Source organism: Thyridium curvatum (assembly GCF_004353045.1).
Source record: "Thyridium curvatum strain D216 chromosome Unknown NODE_56_length_292564_cov_84.152122, whole genome shotgun sequence".
NCBI classification, from domain to species: domain Eukaryota; kingdom Fungi; phylum Ascomycota; class Sordariomycetes; order Thyridiales; family Thyridiaceae; genus Thyridium; species Thyridium curvatum.
In genome coordinates this window covers 276,955-292,564 of record NW_022156811.1, presented here as the reverse complement: position 1 = coordinate 292,564, position 15,610 = coordinate 276,955, and the positions used below count along the sequence as shown (strand labels likewise).

The following is a 15,610-nucleotide window of genomic DNA, read 5'->3' as shown; positions in this document are numbered from 1 at the left end:
GGCATAGAAAGCGGAATGGCTTTGTGCAATACATGGTTTATACGCGATGCAAGCCCTCACTTAAAATCTTCTCATGTGCATGACCCGGGAGATGCGAGAGTAATTACGACCACGTCTCGTATATCATTGCAACAACAAGTGTTACAACGACCCCTTACCAGGTCAATGTCGCCGCACCTACACGCATTGGGTAGCTCAGTGGTTAGGTAGATTATGTAGGTACGTACTTGCACTTGTGAGTTCCAGAGGTCCAACGTAGGGAGCTGGAACTTTGCATCAAGAAGCCTTGCAGAGAGGAATTTGAGGGAATACAACAACGGATACTGACATGGGCAGGGTTGTCGCTGATGAGGATATTCAAACTTGTTCTCTCTGATACTCGCACTGCCATTCCGTGCCTCGTTGGAGAACTGCACGAGCTGTGTCCGCGATTGGGAGGCCAATCATTTCGAGGCATTCCATCTTCAAGCTCTCCTCCAGAGAGTGACGTGGGTAGCAAAGGAAGGCAGAAGAGCAGAGTAAGGCCCTTCAGGCTGATGGCTTTTGACTCTCATCTTCCCCATTCAAGCATGTAGTGGAAGGGGGCGAGCTAGAACTAGCAGGCACGACTCAGCTCAGATCAAAAGATTGCTAACGGAGATAAAGCTTGCCTTCATGGATAACTGGGCCCATCGTGAAAGGAGAGAAGGGAGCACGAATGAAGCTCCTGTGATCGTCCACCCTCCTCGTCTCGACGACAGAACGTTTGCGTCGATATATGGCAAGGTATGTTGAATAGAAGGGCGGGATTATGGCTGCATTGGCAGTAAGGTCAGCTGCTCATGTGTATGGCGCGGCCGGCTCGCCGTTCGTACGGAGAACAGGGACTTTGCCCTTGGGTGGCCCAGAAAGAAAAAAGAAACCAAATGAAAAGGAGAGCCCGCAACCTCCGCAACGGGAAGGTCAAAAAGCATATCAGCGATGCCAAGGAGAACATCAGGCCAGAGACTGAAGGTCAGGAAGAGCTGGGCAAACAGACCCGAATTCCTTCATAGGTCTATTAATTAAATTCAAGCCCTTGTTATTGAACAAAGAGCTGAGGCATTAAGGTACGTTTACAGGACTGCTACGCAGGCGTAGGTATTGGCCCACATTCCGTTGCAAGATGGACCGACGGCCGGGTTCCAGGAGATGAACTGTGTGCTGGTGATGCCGTACTTGGCGGCAATAATTGCACAGGTCTCTCCGGACTTGACAAAGTGGAAGGTCTTGCAGCTCTTGGTCATGCCGTCCTGGATAGGCGTCGGGGTGGCGACGCCGTTGCCAGGGGCTGTCGGCGAAGGTTCATGGCCAATGATGGAGATGCAGACGTAGGCATCGAGCCACAGGCCGGAGCAGGCGTTGCCCACGCTCGGGTTCCATGAGACGAACTGTGAGACGGATATGCCCGACTTGGAGGCGATGGTGGCGCAGGTATCTCCAGAAACGACGTAGTAGAAGGCATCGCAGTTGGAAACCATGCCAGGCTGTGTGGGAACTGGCGTGGATATGCCGTTACCAGGCGTGGTTGTCGGCGTCGCGCCACCGATAACACCAACACATGCATACTGGAAAAGAATGAGACCATGGATTAGCTTTTTTCACATCATGGTTGTTTCTCTCAGGGATGGGGACCTGGCCGTTACGCACCGTCTGGGCCCAGAGACCTGTACAGTCGGACTTGGCGTCAGTGTTCCACGCGATGAATTGGGCGCTGCTGATGGAGTAGAGGGAAGCAATGACTGTGCAGGTCTGCCCATTCTCAACAAAGTGAAACTTATTGCAATTGTTCACCATGCCGGCTTGAAAGGGAAGCGGCGTGCTGATTCCATTGCTAGGAACAGTCGTCGTTGGCTTCACTGTGCTTGTTGGACTTGGGACGCTCGTGATGGGAGGAGCGGTAGTTGTAACGGGCTCGTAGTAAGCCTCAACACAGTAGGAGTGGCCAATAAGCAGATTGCCACAGTCGGCTGTGATAGAGGGGTTCTGTAAGTGCAATCAGCCCGTGATCTATATGAACCTCTACGTGCGAAGCAATAGTCCTCTCCTGCCTGATGCTGCTCAGATCACTCACCCATCTTCGAAACATCTCTAGGGTAATGAGGTTGTCTGAGAGGATCTGAGTGCAGGACTGAGATGTACTCAAGTCGATCCACCAGGTGCAGTAGGGTGTAGTATTTGGGTCAGATATTAGGGACGGGCTTGCTCCATCACGCGCAATATGAAGCGCTACGCCATGAATAGATTGGATGAAACCAGCGGCGAGCAGGATAAGGGGAAGGATAGAAGCCATTATGGTCATGATCTGCACTTGACTGGTCTTGTGGTCTCACTTGAAGCTCCTGACGGTCTGTAAACACCGACACTATAGCAGCGCCTGAATGCGGTCTTGGTTGTGCTTTTGTAGATCCTCCTCTGCTTGTTGCTTGTCGTGAAGTGTAGTCATGCCGCTCTAGACTTGGCCTTTCCGAGCAATCTTCTTCAAGCTTGTCTCCATGTGATGTACAGGTACAAGAAAGAGGAAAAGTTAAATTAAACCTATCCGGCGTTGGATTGCTACAACTCTCCACGGACAATCTAACTTGGTCTGGATGTAATATTGTGACTGTTGGTTCTGTAGTCTGAGGACTGTTGGTTGTGAAGTCTGCAAGTATTGGCTTGGCGAGACCCAGAGTCAACGGTCCACAAGTCCATCGCACCGAAAACCGGAAGCTGCTGAGATGGGGTTGGTAATGCGGCATATTACCGCTGCTGAACGATTCCTGGGACCAACAGGTGACCGACTGTCAAAAATGAAATCCAAGGCTTTGGTTCCACGTCCCTAGTAGCCAAGTGTCAAGTCAGGTACTGAGGCAGTGTTTGTGCAACTCGAGTGGATGATCATCTGTGGTCCTGGCCCAGAAACGAATAACCGAGGAACAGTAGACACACCGAGGTTCTCTTTCATACCGTTCCTTGACGGTTTCGTGAGATGATTCAGTCATGTACTTGGGGTATGGGGATTTAGCAGCGTCAAGATTGTGTAAACTATCTCTCTCATCTGAAAAGGCTGATTCCATTTTACAAGGAAGATAGGAATATGATGCCTCTTGTGTGTATCAAAATTGTGTTCTTTGCATCTGCCGACACCATTTCGTTCTAACCTTGTTGATATCTACGGCGCGCTGTCCAGGATCCATCAAGATAGTTCAACGTCTGAATACACGTCAACTAGTCGCTCCACGTCCGCAGTTGGTTACGTCTCAGTATCTCTCTATCCAACTATAACACTGAATTCACCGCCGCGGCTGCCATGCCTGTGCTTGCTAGCATCCACATCTCAATGCCCTGGCTTCGGCCGACAACACTGTTTGTGGGCGAGGTACTGGAGGGAGTTGGAGGGACAGAGAGGGCTTTAGTCGACGAAGGACCAGTAGCAGACGTAATGATACCTGGGTTGGCGGCTGCGTAGCATTCCGCGAAAGCGATGGTCAGATTCAACCACCTGTGCGCGGCGAGGGAGGGCCTCTCCCAAAAGACCGGGCAATAAGAGGAGGCAGACATGGCTTCGGAGCTCTTAGCCGACCAAAACGAGTATGCACCGCTGACGTAGGAGGAGTAGTCGGCGAGAACGGCAGGCGGTATCGCCGTGGACATGCCGCACCACTGAGAAAGCTCTGTGACAGAGCAGAGCACGTCGGGGCCAGCCGTAGACTCGCAGGGCTCGAGCAACTTATCGCCATACGACGTCATGGCCTCGTACAGACCGCCGGTGGCTGTCGATACATCGAAGTACTGCGTGATGTTCTTCAGAGCGCATGGCCACGGATCTGGCGTCACGAAGGGGTCCACGAACTCCTCCGTAGAAGTCGGACCAGCAGGAGTCGATGATTCGGCCCTGACGACCACTGTTCTCGGGGCCGTTTGCGGTTTCATGAGCGCGCCATGTGCAGTGGCTGTAAGAATGGCGCCTAACGAGAACCTAAACGCTGTCGCTGCTCTCATGTTGGGAATTGTCGTCGCCTTTGTCGTCAAAGAGGACCAAAGTGTATGAGAAGAATGAGGAGAAGAGGAGTAGGATAGTCAGAAGACAGACACGGCTGCGCCAGAGGTGAGCGATGCCGGGGCGTCATAGTAATAGGTTGTCGAGTTGGCCAAGCCTCTGTTGGTACTTCAGTCTTGATCGGACGTTTCTCCAGCTAGGGTCCTTGATCCGGAGGGGGGCCGGCCGGCCGGAATACAGGGATCAATGACTTTAAAATTAAGATTAATGTGCTGTTGCTGTAACGTCCTGTACGCTTCTAACCCCGGCCGCCAAGCCGCTCGGTGCTCGTCGGATTCTTGGCAGGTCACCGGCGGCGCAGAGAACACGGCTCGTTCTGCTCCAGAATGCTGTACTGAGGGGGCCCGGTCACAGATTTTGGTTTGGTCAACTCTATTGCACGAGCATCCTTTATTGACCGCGCGTGCATAGGTGTCTTAACGTACAATCCAAACATCCCTCAGTCGCAGGGTTCGCTGGGGTACTTCTCTCGTATCGCCTTTTGCACGGCCGCAATGCACTCGTCTTTACGGTAGCGGTCCAGGTCGGGCCAGCCGTGTTGACGGTAGATATCCTGCACCATAGGTATCAAGCCTTCCATGCTTGGATGGATATGGGTGACATAGACATCTGTAACAGTTCGGCGGCCGATAGGGACGAACTTAAGCTCCCTAAACTGGTCCTTAAGAAGCTCAAAAAAGGCCGGGATGGTGAAGGCTGGAGCATCAGCACGCCACTCAGCCTCATGCCAGTCTGCCTCGTCCTCCTCATCAGCGTAGTCATAGAAGTCATCCAAGATGGGCTCCTGTGAGGGATTATGGCGAATAGGCCCTGGGCATCCTCCATAGTGTATGATCCCCAACTCTGTGTCGAGAATCAAAGTGGTCTCCCAACGGTCGACCCGTGACAGGCCCACCGCATGTGGTACCTCAAAGGGGCGGAAACATCCCTCGGTCATTTCCTTGCATGCTCCAATCTCTCTCTGATCACGGTTGACCCAGTCAAAGATCTCGTGCCAGGCAGCGAAACGAGCCTGAGGGAGCGAATTGACATCGTGTCCATCAGAAGCTTCACGCACGTAGGGCAGATGGGCCAGTAGCTTTAGCACTTCAGGGGTCTTGCCAAAGCCCTCCAGGGTCTCGGGTTTAGCATTGACGATGCTCGGCCAGCCCCCCTCGGGGGGGTCAACGATCTCCGATTCGTCCATGTACATCTTGGCGAGGAACGCGTAATAATCGCGAACCGCGGCAACGCACTCGTCGAAGGAGTATGAGACGTCCTCGAGCTCAGGCATTTGGGCTTGTTGCGAGGCGGGGATGCTCGAATCTGCGAAAATCGGGGCGGGGAAATGCTCGCAAGCAGGAGGGGCTACAAAACACTTGAAGATGGTGCTATACACGCACAAGTGAAGAACAAAAATGAAAAGGGGGTAAGCTTGGATTCATGGGTCGTCGAAATAAAGAAGAAAGGTAAATCTGAAGGCCGCTCTAAGCGCTCGGACAACCGTTGTATCCTAGCCCCTTTATTGGTTAGCAGAACGAGCCCGTGGCGCGCGCGGCACCTGGCCAGTTCCCCGTCTTGTCTTGAACAAGGGTTCGTGCCGAGGTGTGATAGTGGGAAGTTCAGAGCATCCACACCCTCTGCTCCGACATCGACCGACTCCTATCGTACGGTGCAAGCTTTCAGGGGCCGGTCGACGGCGGGGGCGCCAAGAGACGGCTGAGGGGATCAAGAGAAAGTCGGTCCTCAAGTAGATGTACCGTTACAACGGACAAGTCTGTTGGTTTGGATATTGATCTCTGCTTCATCACACGGGTTATCTGGCAGGCTGCGATGCCGGGAGCCATGCAACTCGCACAGCCCTCACACCCTCCGGCCGACGATGCTTTGAACACATGTCGTGTTGAATAGATCTTGGCGCTTTGGCTTTGAAGCGGAGCTGCCGCCATAAGAACTGGTGACCGCGGTTGTCCTTCGTAGCTCAACTGGCTGCATGTGTATGCGAACATTCTCTTGCTGTGAGCTGTAAAGATGAAGCTCACACTGAGATCTCTTGATCTACTCATTTGGGCCGCGGCGGTCTCTGTCCGTGCTGCCATCAATCCTGACGGTGATCAAGTGAGCGGGCAGGTGACTGACGGCGACCCTTCACCCATCGCCGACCCCTTGACCTATCATCCGGACCAGCATGACTGTCCGCTCCCGTGTACGGACTTGTCCAACGTGCACAGCTGGATCACCTACTTCTCCGTCGACCGTCTCAGGCGCTGCAAGGAGCCCATGCTACTGCAGTTTTCAGTTTTGCATCCTCTTGATGATCCTCGGACCACCACATTAATCCGCGGCTGCACCCTCAGCTCCAGCACAGGAGATGCTGACAAGTCTTCTGTTTCTGCTATGGCCACTGAAGTCGAGAACCCTAAGAAAGAGGCCAAACTCTTTGAGCCCAGCCTTGATGTCGCGCCGGCCTGCATTGCACCCGGGCTGGAGACTCAGGGCAGGCTGGAGCTGGCAGCAAGCGGCGCAACCGGCAATAGAGATGTCACCGAGGTCACTTCTCTACTGGAAGACATGCAGAAATACTTCGAGGCCAAAGATAACTGCAATGAGAGGTTCCTATTTGGATATCATAAGCAGACCGTCGCAAGCATCTACATCGGCGCGGAGCTAGGCAAGCCCACAGTGGGCTCGGCCGTCACAGCTCTCGTCAAGCATCTCAAGGCCGCCGGCCCGACTGCCAATCAGACTGTTGCTCAGCTCTGTAGCGGAGTACTCACTGCTAAGGCCGTTCTCGGCGTCGCGGTTGACACCTCGAGCGATCTCGTCGCGGTCCAGAAACTCGCGGCCGACTGGCAAGCGGGCAACTGCGCGGCCGGTGCGGATCTGAACCCCGTCAAGGGCGGCACGCCCGACATCAAGGTCTTCCACCTCGCTAGCGGCAGTAGTAATGGCACCATGCAGAGAAACTCAACTTTCGAAAGCAACTCAACTATTGGAGAGTCGTCGGCTTATCGATTCCGTGCCAGGAGGGCCGTAATTGGCAAGCGCGCGACCTGTTCCACCATCAAGGTCAATGATGGTGACACCTGTACTAGCCTTGCATCTAGGTGCGGGATCAGAGGCTCTGCTTTCGCCACTTACAACCCCAAGGTTGACTGCAGCAAGCTCATGAGGGGCCAGTCTGTGTGCTGCACTCTTGGCGACCTGCCCCGGCCCCGGCCCAACGCGGACGGCACCTGCGCAACGCACCTGATTGAAAATGGGGACACGTGCGCCAGTTTGGGTCTCAAGTACGGTCTCACGGTCGACGAGATCGAGGGTTTCAACAAGGGTAAGACCTGGGCATGGACTGAGTGCAAGGACATGTTGGGAGGCTACAACATGTGCCTCAGCACTGGCACGGCGCCGCTGCCGCCGCCGCAACAGGGAACCGAGTGCGGGCCCCTGGTCCCCGGCACGCGGCCACCAACCGATCCGTCAGTCTCCCTCGCAGACCTCAACCCCTGCCCGCTCAAGGCATGCTGCAGCAACTGGGGTTTCTGCGGCCCGTTCCCGGCACACTGCGACATACATGCCCCACCCGGCGGCGGTCCGGGAACAAGGCTGCCGGGGTTCCAGAGCACATGTGTATCCAACTGCGGCAACGAGATCAAGCAGAATTCCGGGCCTCCGGCATCCTTTGAGAGGATCGGCTACTATGAGTCATGGAATTTCAACCGCCCCTGTCTCTGGATGTCAGCCAAGGATGTGAATACGGACCGCACCTATACGCACATACACTGGGGGTTTGCCTCGATTGACCCAAACACCTGGAAACCGGTCGTGGACGATCCTCACAAGCAGTGGGAGGACTTCAAAAAGCTTGAGGGGGTCAAGCGAATTCTCTCCTTTGGCGGCTGGGCGTACTCTACCGAGCCGGCAACATACAACATCATCCGGTCAGCCATCATTGCCAACAGAGAGGCATTTGCGACTAATTTAGCCAAGTTTGCCGATGAAGAGGGTATTGACGGTATCGATATCGACTGGGAATACCCAGGTGTAAGTTGAGCTCCAGACAGCGGGTGCGGCTGCTTTCTTCCAGGATCCCTTTCACATCTCGCCCCATCTAATCCCGCTGGCACATCTAATCCAAAGGACAACAGGCTCCCGATATCTTTGTTGGCGGCCAGCCGATTGGTCAGGCAGGCGATGGTGTGGCGTATCTCAGGTTTCTGACTTCGCTCAAAAGCAAGATGGGGGCCGGCAAGTCGGTATCGATTGCGGCCCCGGCATCTTACTGGTACCTGAAGGCTTTTCCCATCGATAGGATTGCGGCGGTCATCGACAGAATCATTTACATGACGGTAAGCGACGGACTGATTCGCCATCCACACCTTGGCGCATCATGAGGTGGATCGGATCGCTGACAGACTCAAGTATGATTTGCATGGCCAATGGGACTATGGCAATGTGAATGCTTTCGACTCGTGCCCGTCTGGCAAATGTATTCGAAGCCATGGTATGTGACAAACCCGGAATACAGGACAAGACAGCGCTCGACACTCGAAACTGATTTGCTGACTTGCACTTTCCAGTCAATCTGACCGAAACGCGCAACTCTCTCTCAATCAGTATGTCGACTATCTCATCGACGCGTGCCTCTCGCTGAAGTAGGTACAAACAACTGTTGTGTTGCTGCTGACCTGACTTGGCCTACCAGTCACGAAAGCGGGTGTCCCTAACAACAAGATCTTTGTTGGGGAATCTAGCTATGGAAGATCTTTCCATATGGCTCAAGATGGCTGTTGGGGACCCATGTGCGATTTCACAGGCTCCAGAACCCAATCCGACGCGACACCAGGACGATGCACCGAGACAGGGGGATACATCTCGAACGCCGAGATCAATGAGCTCATCCGGAAAAACGCAATTACCCAACAATTCCACGACGGCGCTTCCAATACGGATGTCATACTCTATAACGGTCAGTATCCTTCCCAAGATCTCTCGTTTCCTCTTCTTTCCCCTCCTTTTGCAAAACGGGATGCTAAGCAGTAAGTGCTCCACGCAAACAGGCGACTACGTCAGCTACATGACACCGACAACCAAAGACACGCGTCGCTCCGACTGGAAAGCGATGAACTTTGCCGGCAGCATCGATTGGGCCCTTGATTTGCAGGCCTTCACATCAGACGACATGAAAGCAGCGCCAGACCGGGGTGACACCGGCTCGGAGGGGTGCGTCAGCGGGAGGGACCTGACCGTCAACAGCGGAGACCTGTGCGAACACAGCTGTGCCTGGGGCTTCTGCCCGGAGTCGCTCTGCCTGTGTACCGAGACTGGGCCCCTCAGGGAACTGCCCGCTGTGGTCGCCGACACCGAGTACATCGCCTGGGACGAGTTTGACGTTGATCTCAACCGTCTTTGCAAGTTCAGCTGCAAGTATGGCATTTGCCCCAGAGAAACCTGTACGGTCCCCGTAGTCGATGAGGACGAAGAAGCCGCTTCGGGCGGCGGCATGGGAGATACGTATGAGCAAGCATCCAGCTACTACTCGGATGCCCGACTGGCCAACCAATGGAACTGCCAGATTTTCCAGGATCCGGCCAAAAGGGATATCAGCATCAACCAATGCCGGCCCGTCTGCGCGCCAGCGATGAAGGAGGCTGAAGCAGAAGGCAGGACCACCAATTTGGGATGCGTGGGCTTATACCCACTCGATAAAGAGATCCCGTGGCAAAAGGAGCCTGGGGGTAGGGAAATCTATGCTCCTGCAAGATGCTCCTGCGATAATTACCTTGTGAACTTTCTCGCCGACACTGTTATTGAGGCCATGCCCATCATCGCTCAGGTACCTCGGCCCCCTTTTCCCTTTTTCTTCCCTGTTTCCCCCCTCCTTTCCATTTGAAAATCCTAACAAGAGTATCAGATCGGGTGCTATATAGTCATGTCGGCTCTGAAGCTCGTTCTTGATGTAGGCTTGCAATTCATCCCTGGAGTAGGCAAGACTCTCGACGCCGGAATGGGTGCGTGACCCTGCGCTTTTCTACCAATGACTGCTGAGGAAAATGAAATGCTGACGCAGTAGATAGACATGGCCACCACGGCCGCGCAGACGGCCAAGTATCTTTATCCAGAAGAAGAAGACCCAGAAGGCGCGTTTTCTTGGTGGCTGAGCCCATGTGGTGGAACTGAACTCGTTCCCGACGAAATCAAAAGGGTCTTTGGCATCCTCAGCAACGTGGCGGACGGCGCTTCGAGTTTCAAACCGAATCCCAAACTCAAGGGCAAGGGCAAGAAGGGCGACGGCGCGAATCCGGTCGACCGTAGTAAACCAAAGGCCGGCACCGGGAGCGGCGCCAACGGCAAGGGCTCGGCGGGCGTCAAAAAGAAGAAGAAGTGCAAGGTGCCAGCCAACAAGTCGACAACGCGGGTGGGCTATGCCTCCAACACCTTGCGCAAGCAGAGTTGCCACCCGATCGACAGCACGACCGCCAAGACCGACCTCATCGTCACGTCGCTCACCTACGGACCGAGGCCGACCAAGATCGCGGGACACTGCGACAAGGAGTTCTCGCAGGCGTGCTTCCACTACAGCTCGGCCATGCGCGTGTCTCCGGCCTGGTCCACGCTTACCTGCCCGCCCGCGGCGGGCACCACCGCACACCGCGAGGACGCCTCTGGGGTAAAGAGCTGGTCGACGCAGCATGGGGGCAATGGGTGGCAAGACCCGGCGCACCGCGCGCAGAAATTCTGCGAGCGCGACGAGTGGCCCCCGGCGTACATGCTCGACAAATCGGACCCGGCCTGGCAAAATTCTGGCCAAAACCGGGCCGGGCAGATGATTCGATGGATACCGGCAGCTGATAATGGCGGCGCTGGCCGCAGCCTGAAGCTGTGGAAGAGCGTATGCTTCAGGCCCGCGTTTGGGGGCCTCTCGGACGCACAGCTCGACAGCAAGATCAGCGCCGCCATGGCCCGGCCGGGCAGCACCAAGCCCGGCATGGCGCAAAACATGGTGGGCATCAGCATCGATGAACATCCCGAGTTCTCCATCGAGACCTGGGGCCACTCGGCCAACCCTCCCTTCGATGACGGCCTCTGGGACAATCCCTGCTGGCCGAAGGCCATCACCCCCAACGATCCCGGCTTCTGCCTGCTCGAATTTGACAGGTGGTACGACAACAACGCCGTGGGCCCTCCGAGCAAGCCCAACGGCCCGGCTTTCAACTATAGAGCAGCGTATAACCCGCCAAATGGGGTGTGACGAGTCTATTAGTACACAGGCCTCTGGTCTTTCTTTGACCATCCATCTCATAGATTTAACAACACTTGCTATTCATTCCACCACTGCTTGTCCATCAGTCTTGGTCAAAAAGGCCGGAGATCTGTTTCCCGATTGAAATCCATCCACGGAGCCATGACAGGGGCAAGTGTGTCGATGAACCCGGCGATGCTGGCGTTGTGCGTGAAGGCTCTGCATATCATTCTGCCTGCAGAAAGCTGCTTGCTTGCTCTTCGGCCGCTACTTTGATAGGTGCACCTTTGTCCTGTTTGAAAGTCACTATGCACAGCTGGTTCAAGATCTCCTTGTGCTGGTCTGTGACTAGGTAGGTTTGTGAAGGTTACATGGCTAAGAATCACGGACATGGTGCGTCTGATACACAGGGAATTGCCCGGGCTGCCTCTCAAAGACAGACAGACCTACCTACCTAGGTACCTAGGTAGTGTTCAGACCCAAGCCCTCCCCCCATGGCACATGGATTTACAACCTGGTAGTAGAGATGGCACGGGAGGCGCAACACAGCCCCAATTTGAATGCTGAAAAAAGTACAAGTGTTCCAATTGATGTGGCTATCGCAACCGAGCGACGACAGGCTAAACAGCACTACCTAAGGTAGTTAGCTAGTGCCCAATGCTACTGAGGGAGCCCTCCAGCTGTGTCTAGGTAGGAATTGGGTGCTATTATCAACGCGACCCCCTGTCCCCGATACCTACCACTCCGTAGTCACGCTCAGTGCTCTGTCATGCTGGCCTACCCCTCCCCCATCAAGCGCACCTCCATCGCACCGCACCCGGTTTTTTATTTGACGGCGCGGCCTCCAGCTCCCACGCTGACTACTTAGGTAACTTAGCAAAGCGATTCGCGCACTCCCTCCTCTCTCACCCTCTCTTTCCCTACCCTCTCAAACCCCCCCGATCAAAGGCGACACCTCGTCAACAATACAACACAACCCGGGGAACCGACATCGACACACACAAACACACACACTCTCTCTCTCTCGTAAAAGCAAGCGCAGCGCACATGGCAGGCCCGGCTTCCCCCGGCAGCGAAGGCCCGACCTTTGCGCCGCCACCGCTGCCCGCGGGGTGGATCGCGCAGTGGGACGGCGCCAGCAAGAAGTACTACTTTGTGCAGCTCTCGACGGGCGTGTCGCAGTGGGAGACGCCCACCGACGCCGCGCCCGTCGGCGGCACCCCGGCCCAGGCCGGCGACCACCCCTTCGGAGGCCCGCCCGGCACCGCCCCGCAGATCATCACGCACCCGGACGGCACCCAGACCGTCAAGCACCCGGACGGCAGGCTCGAGCCCGTCATGCCGCCCAGCAGCGGGGACGGGACGAGGGGCCCTGCGGACGGCCCTGCCGGCGAGAGGGGCTTGGGTGTAAGTGGGAAAAAGAAGGAAGGAGAAGAGCGGTTCCCTTTTTGTTGCCGTGGTGCTGACTCTCCTCTCTTCTCATCTTCTAGAGCTTCGCGGGTAACCTGCTATCGAGCCAACTCGGCGGCGGCAAGCAAAGCGGCGGTGGGCACGGGTCGAGCCCGCTCGGCAACATCGCAGGACAGCTCATGGGAGGCGGCGGCCATTCGAGTAGCGGCGGCGGCAGTGGTGGCCTAGGCGGCAAGCTGGTCGGACAGCTCGCGTCGAATCTGTTCTCCTCGAGCAATAACAAGCCGGCCCAGCCGCAAAACTACCACGGCGCTTCCTCATCAAACCCCCAGAACACGGGTGGCCTGGCCGGGTCTGTCTTTGGAGGAGTGGCCAATATGTTTGGTGGGAACCATGCGCAGAACCAGGTACGTCGTTCCGTCTCTTGCGTGCTGGCTTCGCGAGGATACCTGCTCACTGATTTCTCTTGACAGGGTCAGAACTACGGCTACTCGAACTCGGGCCAGTCAGGCGGCTACAGTGGACAAGCACCGCCGGCATCATACCAGACGCCGGGCCAAGGCTCGTACAACCCGTCGACGTCTCAACAACCTTCTCACTCAGGGACTCCGTCCTACCACTCGCCTCCTCCCAACCAGTCACAGAACCAGTCGTATCCCCCGCCGCCTGGACAGAACCAGTCGTACCAGCCATCACCAGGCCAAGGCCAGCACAGTGGGTACGGGCAGTCGCACGGCCACCAGGGCCAACATCAAGGCCAACACCAGGGGCAGCACACTCCGTCGTTCCCGCCACCGCCCGGCCAACAGGGCCACCAGCAGTACCCTCCGCCCGGCCAGCCCCAGCACCAACAGTATGGCTCTGCACCGCCGCCGCCTCAAGGCCAGCCTGGCTACGGTGCGCCTCAACACCAGTCGCAACACCAGCAACACCAGCAGCACCAGCAGCAGCAGTACGGCGGCGGCGGCAGCAGCTCCCAGTATTACCCTCCCCCCCCTCAACAATCCTACGGGCAACCCCAGCCGCAGTATGGCGGACAGCAGCATGGTGGTCACCCTCATCAGGGTCAAGGATACGGTCAATATTAGCTGGAGCCGGAGGGGCAATGGGCTGAAAATGCTTGGGTAGCTTGAGACCGAGGGACAGACAGCTGTGGCTGCTCGTGACTGGTAAGCTTGATGCACAGACGGAGGCAAGGAGGTGGATGGTCCGAGATGGTGCGCATATTTGAGCGATCTGGTGACGAATTGATGCATTTTCATAGAGGGCGAGCGGAGGAAATCTTTCCCTTTGGCTGTTAGGTTATATGGCCTTTGCATGAGTAGTGTCGAAATATATGGAAAGGAAATGTGCTCTCTTGATGCTTGAGAAGGTCGAGTCTCTCTATTGCGTCTTTTTCTCCTTGTCAGCTCCGCTGAGAGCAACCCTGCGCAGCCACCCGGCGATTTGCTGCGCAACCAGCCAGGCGATGGTGGATATCACGATGACATAGCAGATGGTCGGCACCATGGATTGAGGGAGTATATTGAGGATGTAGGGGTCGAGGATGACGTCCACGTCGACTGGTGGCACATTCTCCATCAGCTTGGCGTCGGTGGTGTAGTAATCGGCAGCGGCCGAGACCTGGAGGAAAAGAACAGACGCCTCACGGTCGGCCTTTTTCTCCTTGGGCTGCGTCTTCTGTTCTGCGTCGCCGGCCTCTTGGAGGCGGGACGTCGAGTAGTCCCACAGTGAAGTGATGAGCTCGGGCGTGTCCCAGACCAGGGGGACAGGGATAGCTTTCAGATGGAAAGCTGTCGGCTGCTACATGTACGGACATTGGTCAGTTGATAGAATAGACGCGCGAGCGTCGGCAAGGGGTGGTGAGCTGGCTCGAAACTCACGGTAGCTGCCCAGCAGACGCGAACTTCATATCGCTGGCCGGGCTTGAGGTCGTCGAGCAGAAACCATGTCGACGGGCCTCTGGCCGAGGATTCGCTGGGGAAGGCTGCGCGAAGACGAGTTCTTATGGACGGCTGGGCCGGCGCTAGGACGTCGAGCTGGAGGTCGTTGATGGTCGGGTGCTGGGAGGGGACGTTGATGGTCCGGGGCCCCTTGAAGACGATCTTCTCCGTGTTGGCCAGGACAAGGGAGACGTATGTCAAGAGGCACACCAGGCGAGATAGTGCAGCCATGGCTGAGGCGGACGGAGGTGTTCTAGTAAACGCACACGCCTGAAGGAGAGCGACTATCCCAAACGTCGGATCAGATTCGGAGCTTGTCCTGTCGAGCTGTCGAGCATATACAGCTAGCTATTGAAGCTACCTTAGGTAGTTACAAGTAGAGTTGCTGTTGATAACTCCATACTGACCTGCCAAAACAGGAGGCACAGATTCGTACCCCACAGAAAACTCCACACTGGGGAGCATGTCAGCATGTCTACTTCCAGCCTAGTGGATTTGCGTAGTGATCACATGCCAAAACCCGCGCTGCTTTTTGGGGGGCGCTTGATCTCCAGTGCTGTCCTCCAGGTACCCCGAGTCGCTGGAAGCGGACACAATTTAGTGCTGCATTTCTCGGTGACGCAACGCCGAGGGACAATGCAATTGTAAGTCTACGCTACGGTTGGTCCTGGCCTGCCACCCACCTCGACTTAGACATGTGCCAGCCCATCCCGCAAACTGAGTCTCGTCCGGAATGTTACGTACTACAACAACAATTCGATATTCAACCCTGTCAATCGCTTTGGACCGGATAGACAGACAGTAGCTTCTACCAAGGCTCAACCGTCCTTGCGCGCTCTCTCCGTCCTTGACCCCTCATGGTTCGGCCTCTCGACCCTTGAAGCCGTGCGACTCGCGAGCGACTTCGGGCCTCTACTTTCCTCCGTGAACAGACTGTCTCGATCATTCAAGCCTGCGGTCTGTTGCTCAACGACGATA

General features: G+C 55.9%; 5 protein-coding genes across 5 annotated transcripts; 1 reads left to right on the top strand and 4 right to left on the bottom strand.

Annotated features, from left to right (window-relative positions):
* Positions 1 to 1,094: 1,094 nt before the first annotated feature.
* Positions 1,095 to 2,311, bottom strand: E0L32_008508 (uncharacterized protein; the record flags this gene model as incomplete). Its single annotated transcript, XM_031143370.1, has 3 exons — positions 1,095 to 1,613; positions 1,669 to 2,004; positions 2,093 to 2,311. 3 exons carry the CDS (start codon positions 2,309 to 2,311, stop codon positions 1,095 to 1,097), a joined length of 1,074 nt encoding a protein of 357 aa, XP_030992333.1.
* A 968-nt stretch (positions 2,312 to 3,279) lies between these two features.
* Positions 3,280 to 4,002, bottom strand: E0L32_008507 (uncharacterized protein; the record flags this gene model as incomplete). The annotated part of the gene is made up of 1 exon (XM_031143369.1): positions 3,280 to 4,002. One exon carries the CDS (start codon positions 4,000 to 4,002, stop codon positions 3,280 to 3,282), a length of 723 nt encoding a protein of 240 aa, XP_030992332.1.
* A 497-nt stretch (positions 4,003 to 4,499) lies between these two features.
* Positions 4,500 to 5,333, bottom strand: E0L32_008506 (uncharacterized protein; the record flags this gene model as incomplete). The annotated part of the gene is made up of 1 exon (XM_031143368.1): positions 4,500 to 5,333. The coding sequence occupies one exon, from the start codon at positions 5,331 to 5,333 to the stop codon at positions 4,500 to 4,502; it is 834 nt and encodes a 277-aa protein (XP_030992331.1).
* Positions 5,334 to 6,070: 737 nt separating this feature from the next.
* E0L32_008505 (uncharacterized protein) lies at positions 6,071 to 13,777 on the top strand (the record flags this gene model as incomplete). The annotated part of the gene is made up of 12 exons (XM_031143367.1): positions 6,071 to 8,080; positions 8,185 to 8,385; positions 8,459 to 8,540; positions 8,617 to 8,652; positions 8,742 to 9,005; positions 9,097 to 9,872; positions 9,951 to 10,047; positions 10,114 to 11,282; positions 11,927 to 11,969; positions 12,157 to 12,686; positions 12,770 to 13,096; positions 13,163 to 13,777. The coding sequence occupies 12 exons, from the start codon at positions 6,071 to 6,073 to the stop codon at positions 13,775 to 13,777; spliced, it is 6,150 nt and encodes a 2,049-aa protein (XP_030992330.1).
* A 295-nt stretch (positions 13,778 to 14,072) lies between these two features.
* On the bottom strand, positions 14,073 to 14,863 carry E0L32_008504 (uncharacterized protein; the record flags this gene model as incomplete). The annotated part of the gene is made up of 2 exons (XM_031143366.1): positions 14,073 to 14,492; positions 14,573 to 14,863. 2 exons carry the CDS (start codon positions 14,861 to 14,863, stop codon positions 14,073 to 14,075), a joined length of 711 nt encoding a protein of 236 aa, XP_030992329.1.
* Between the last annotated feature and the right edge of the window lie 747 nt (positions 14,864 to 15,610).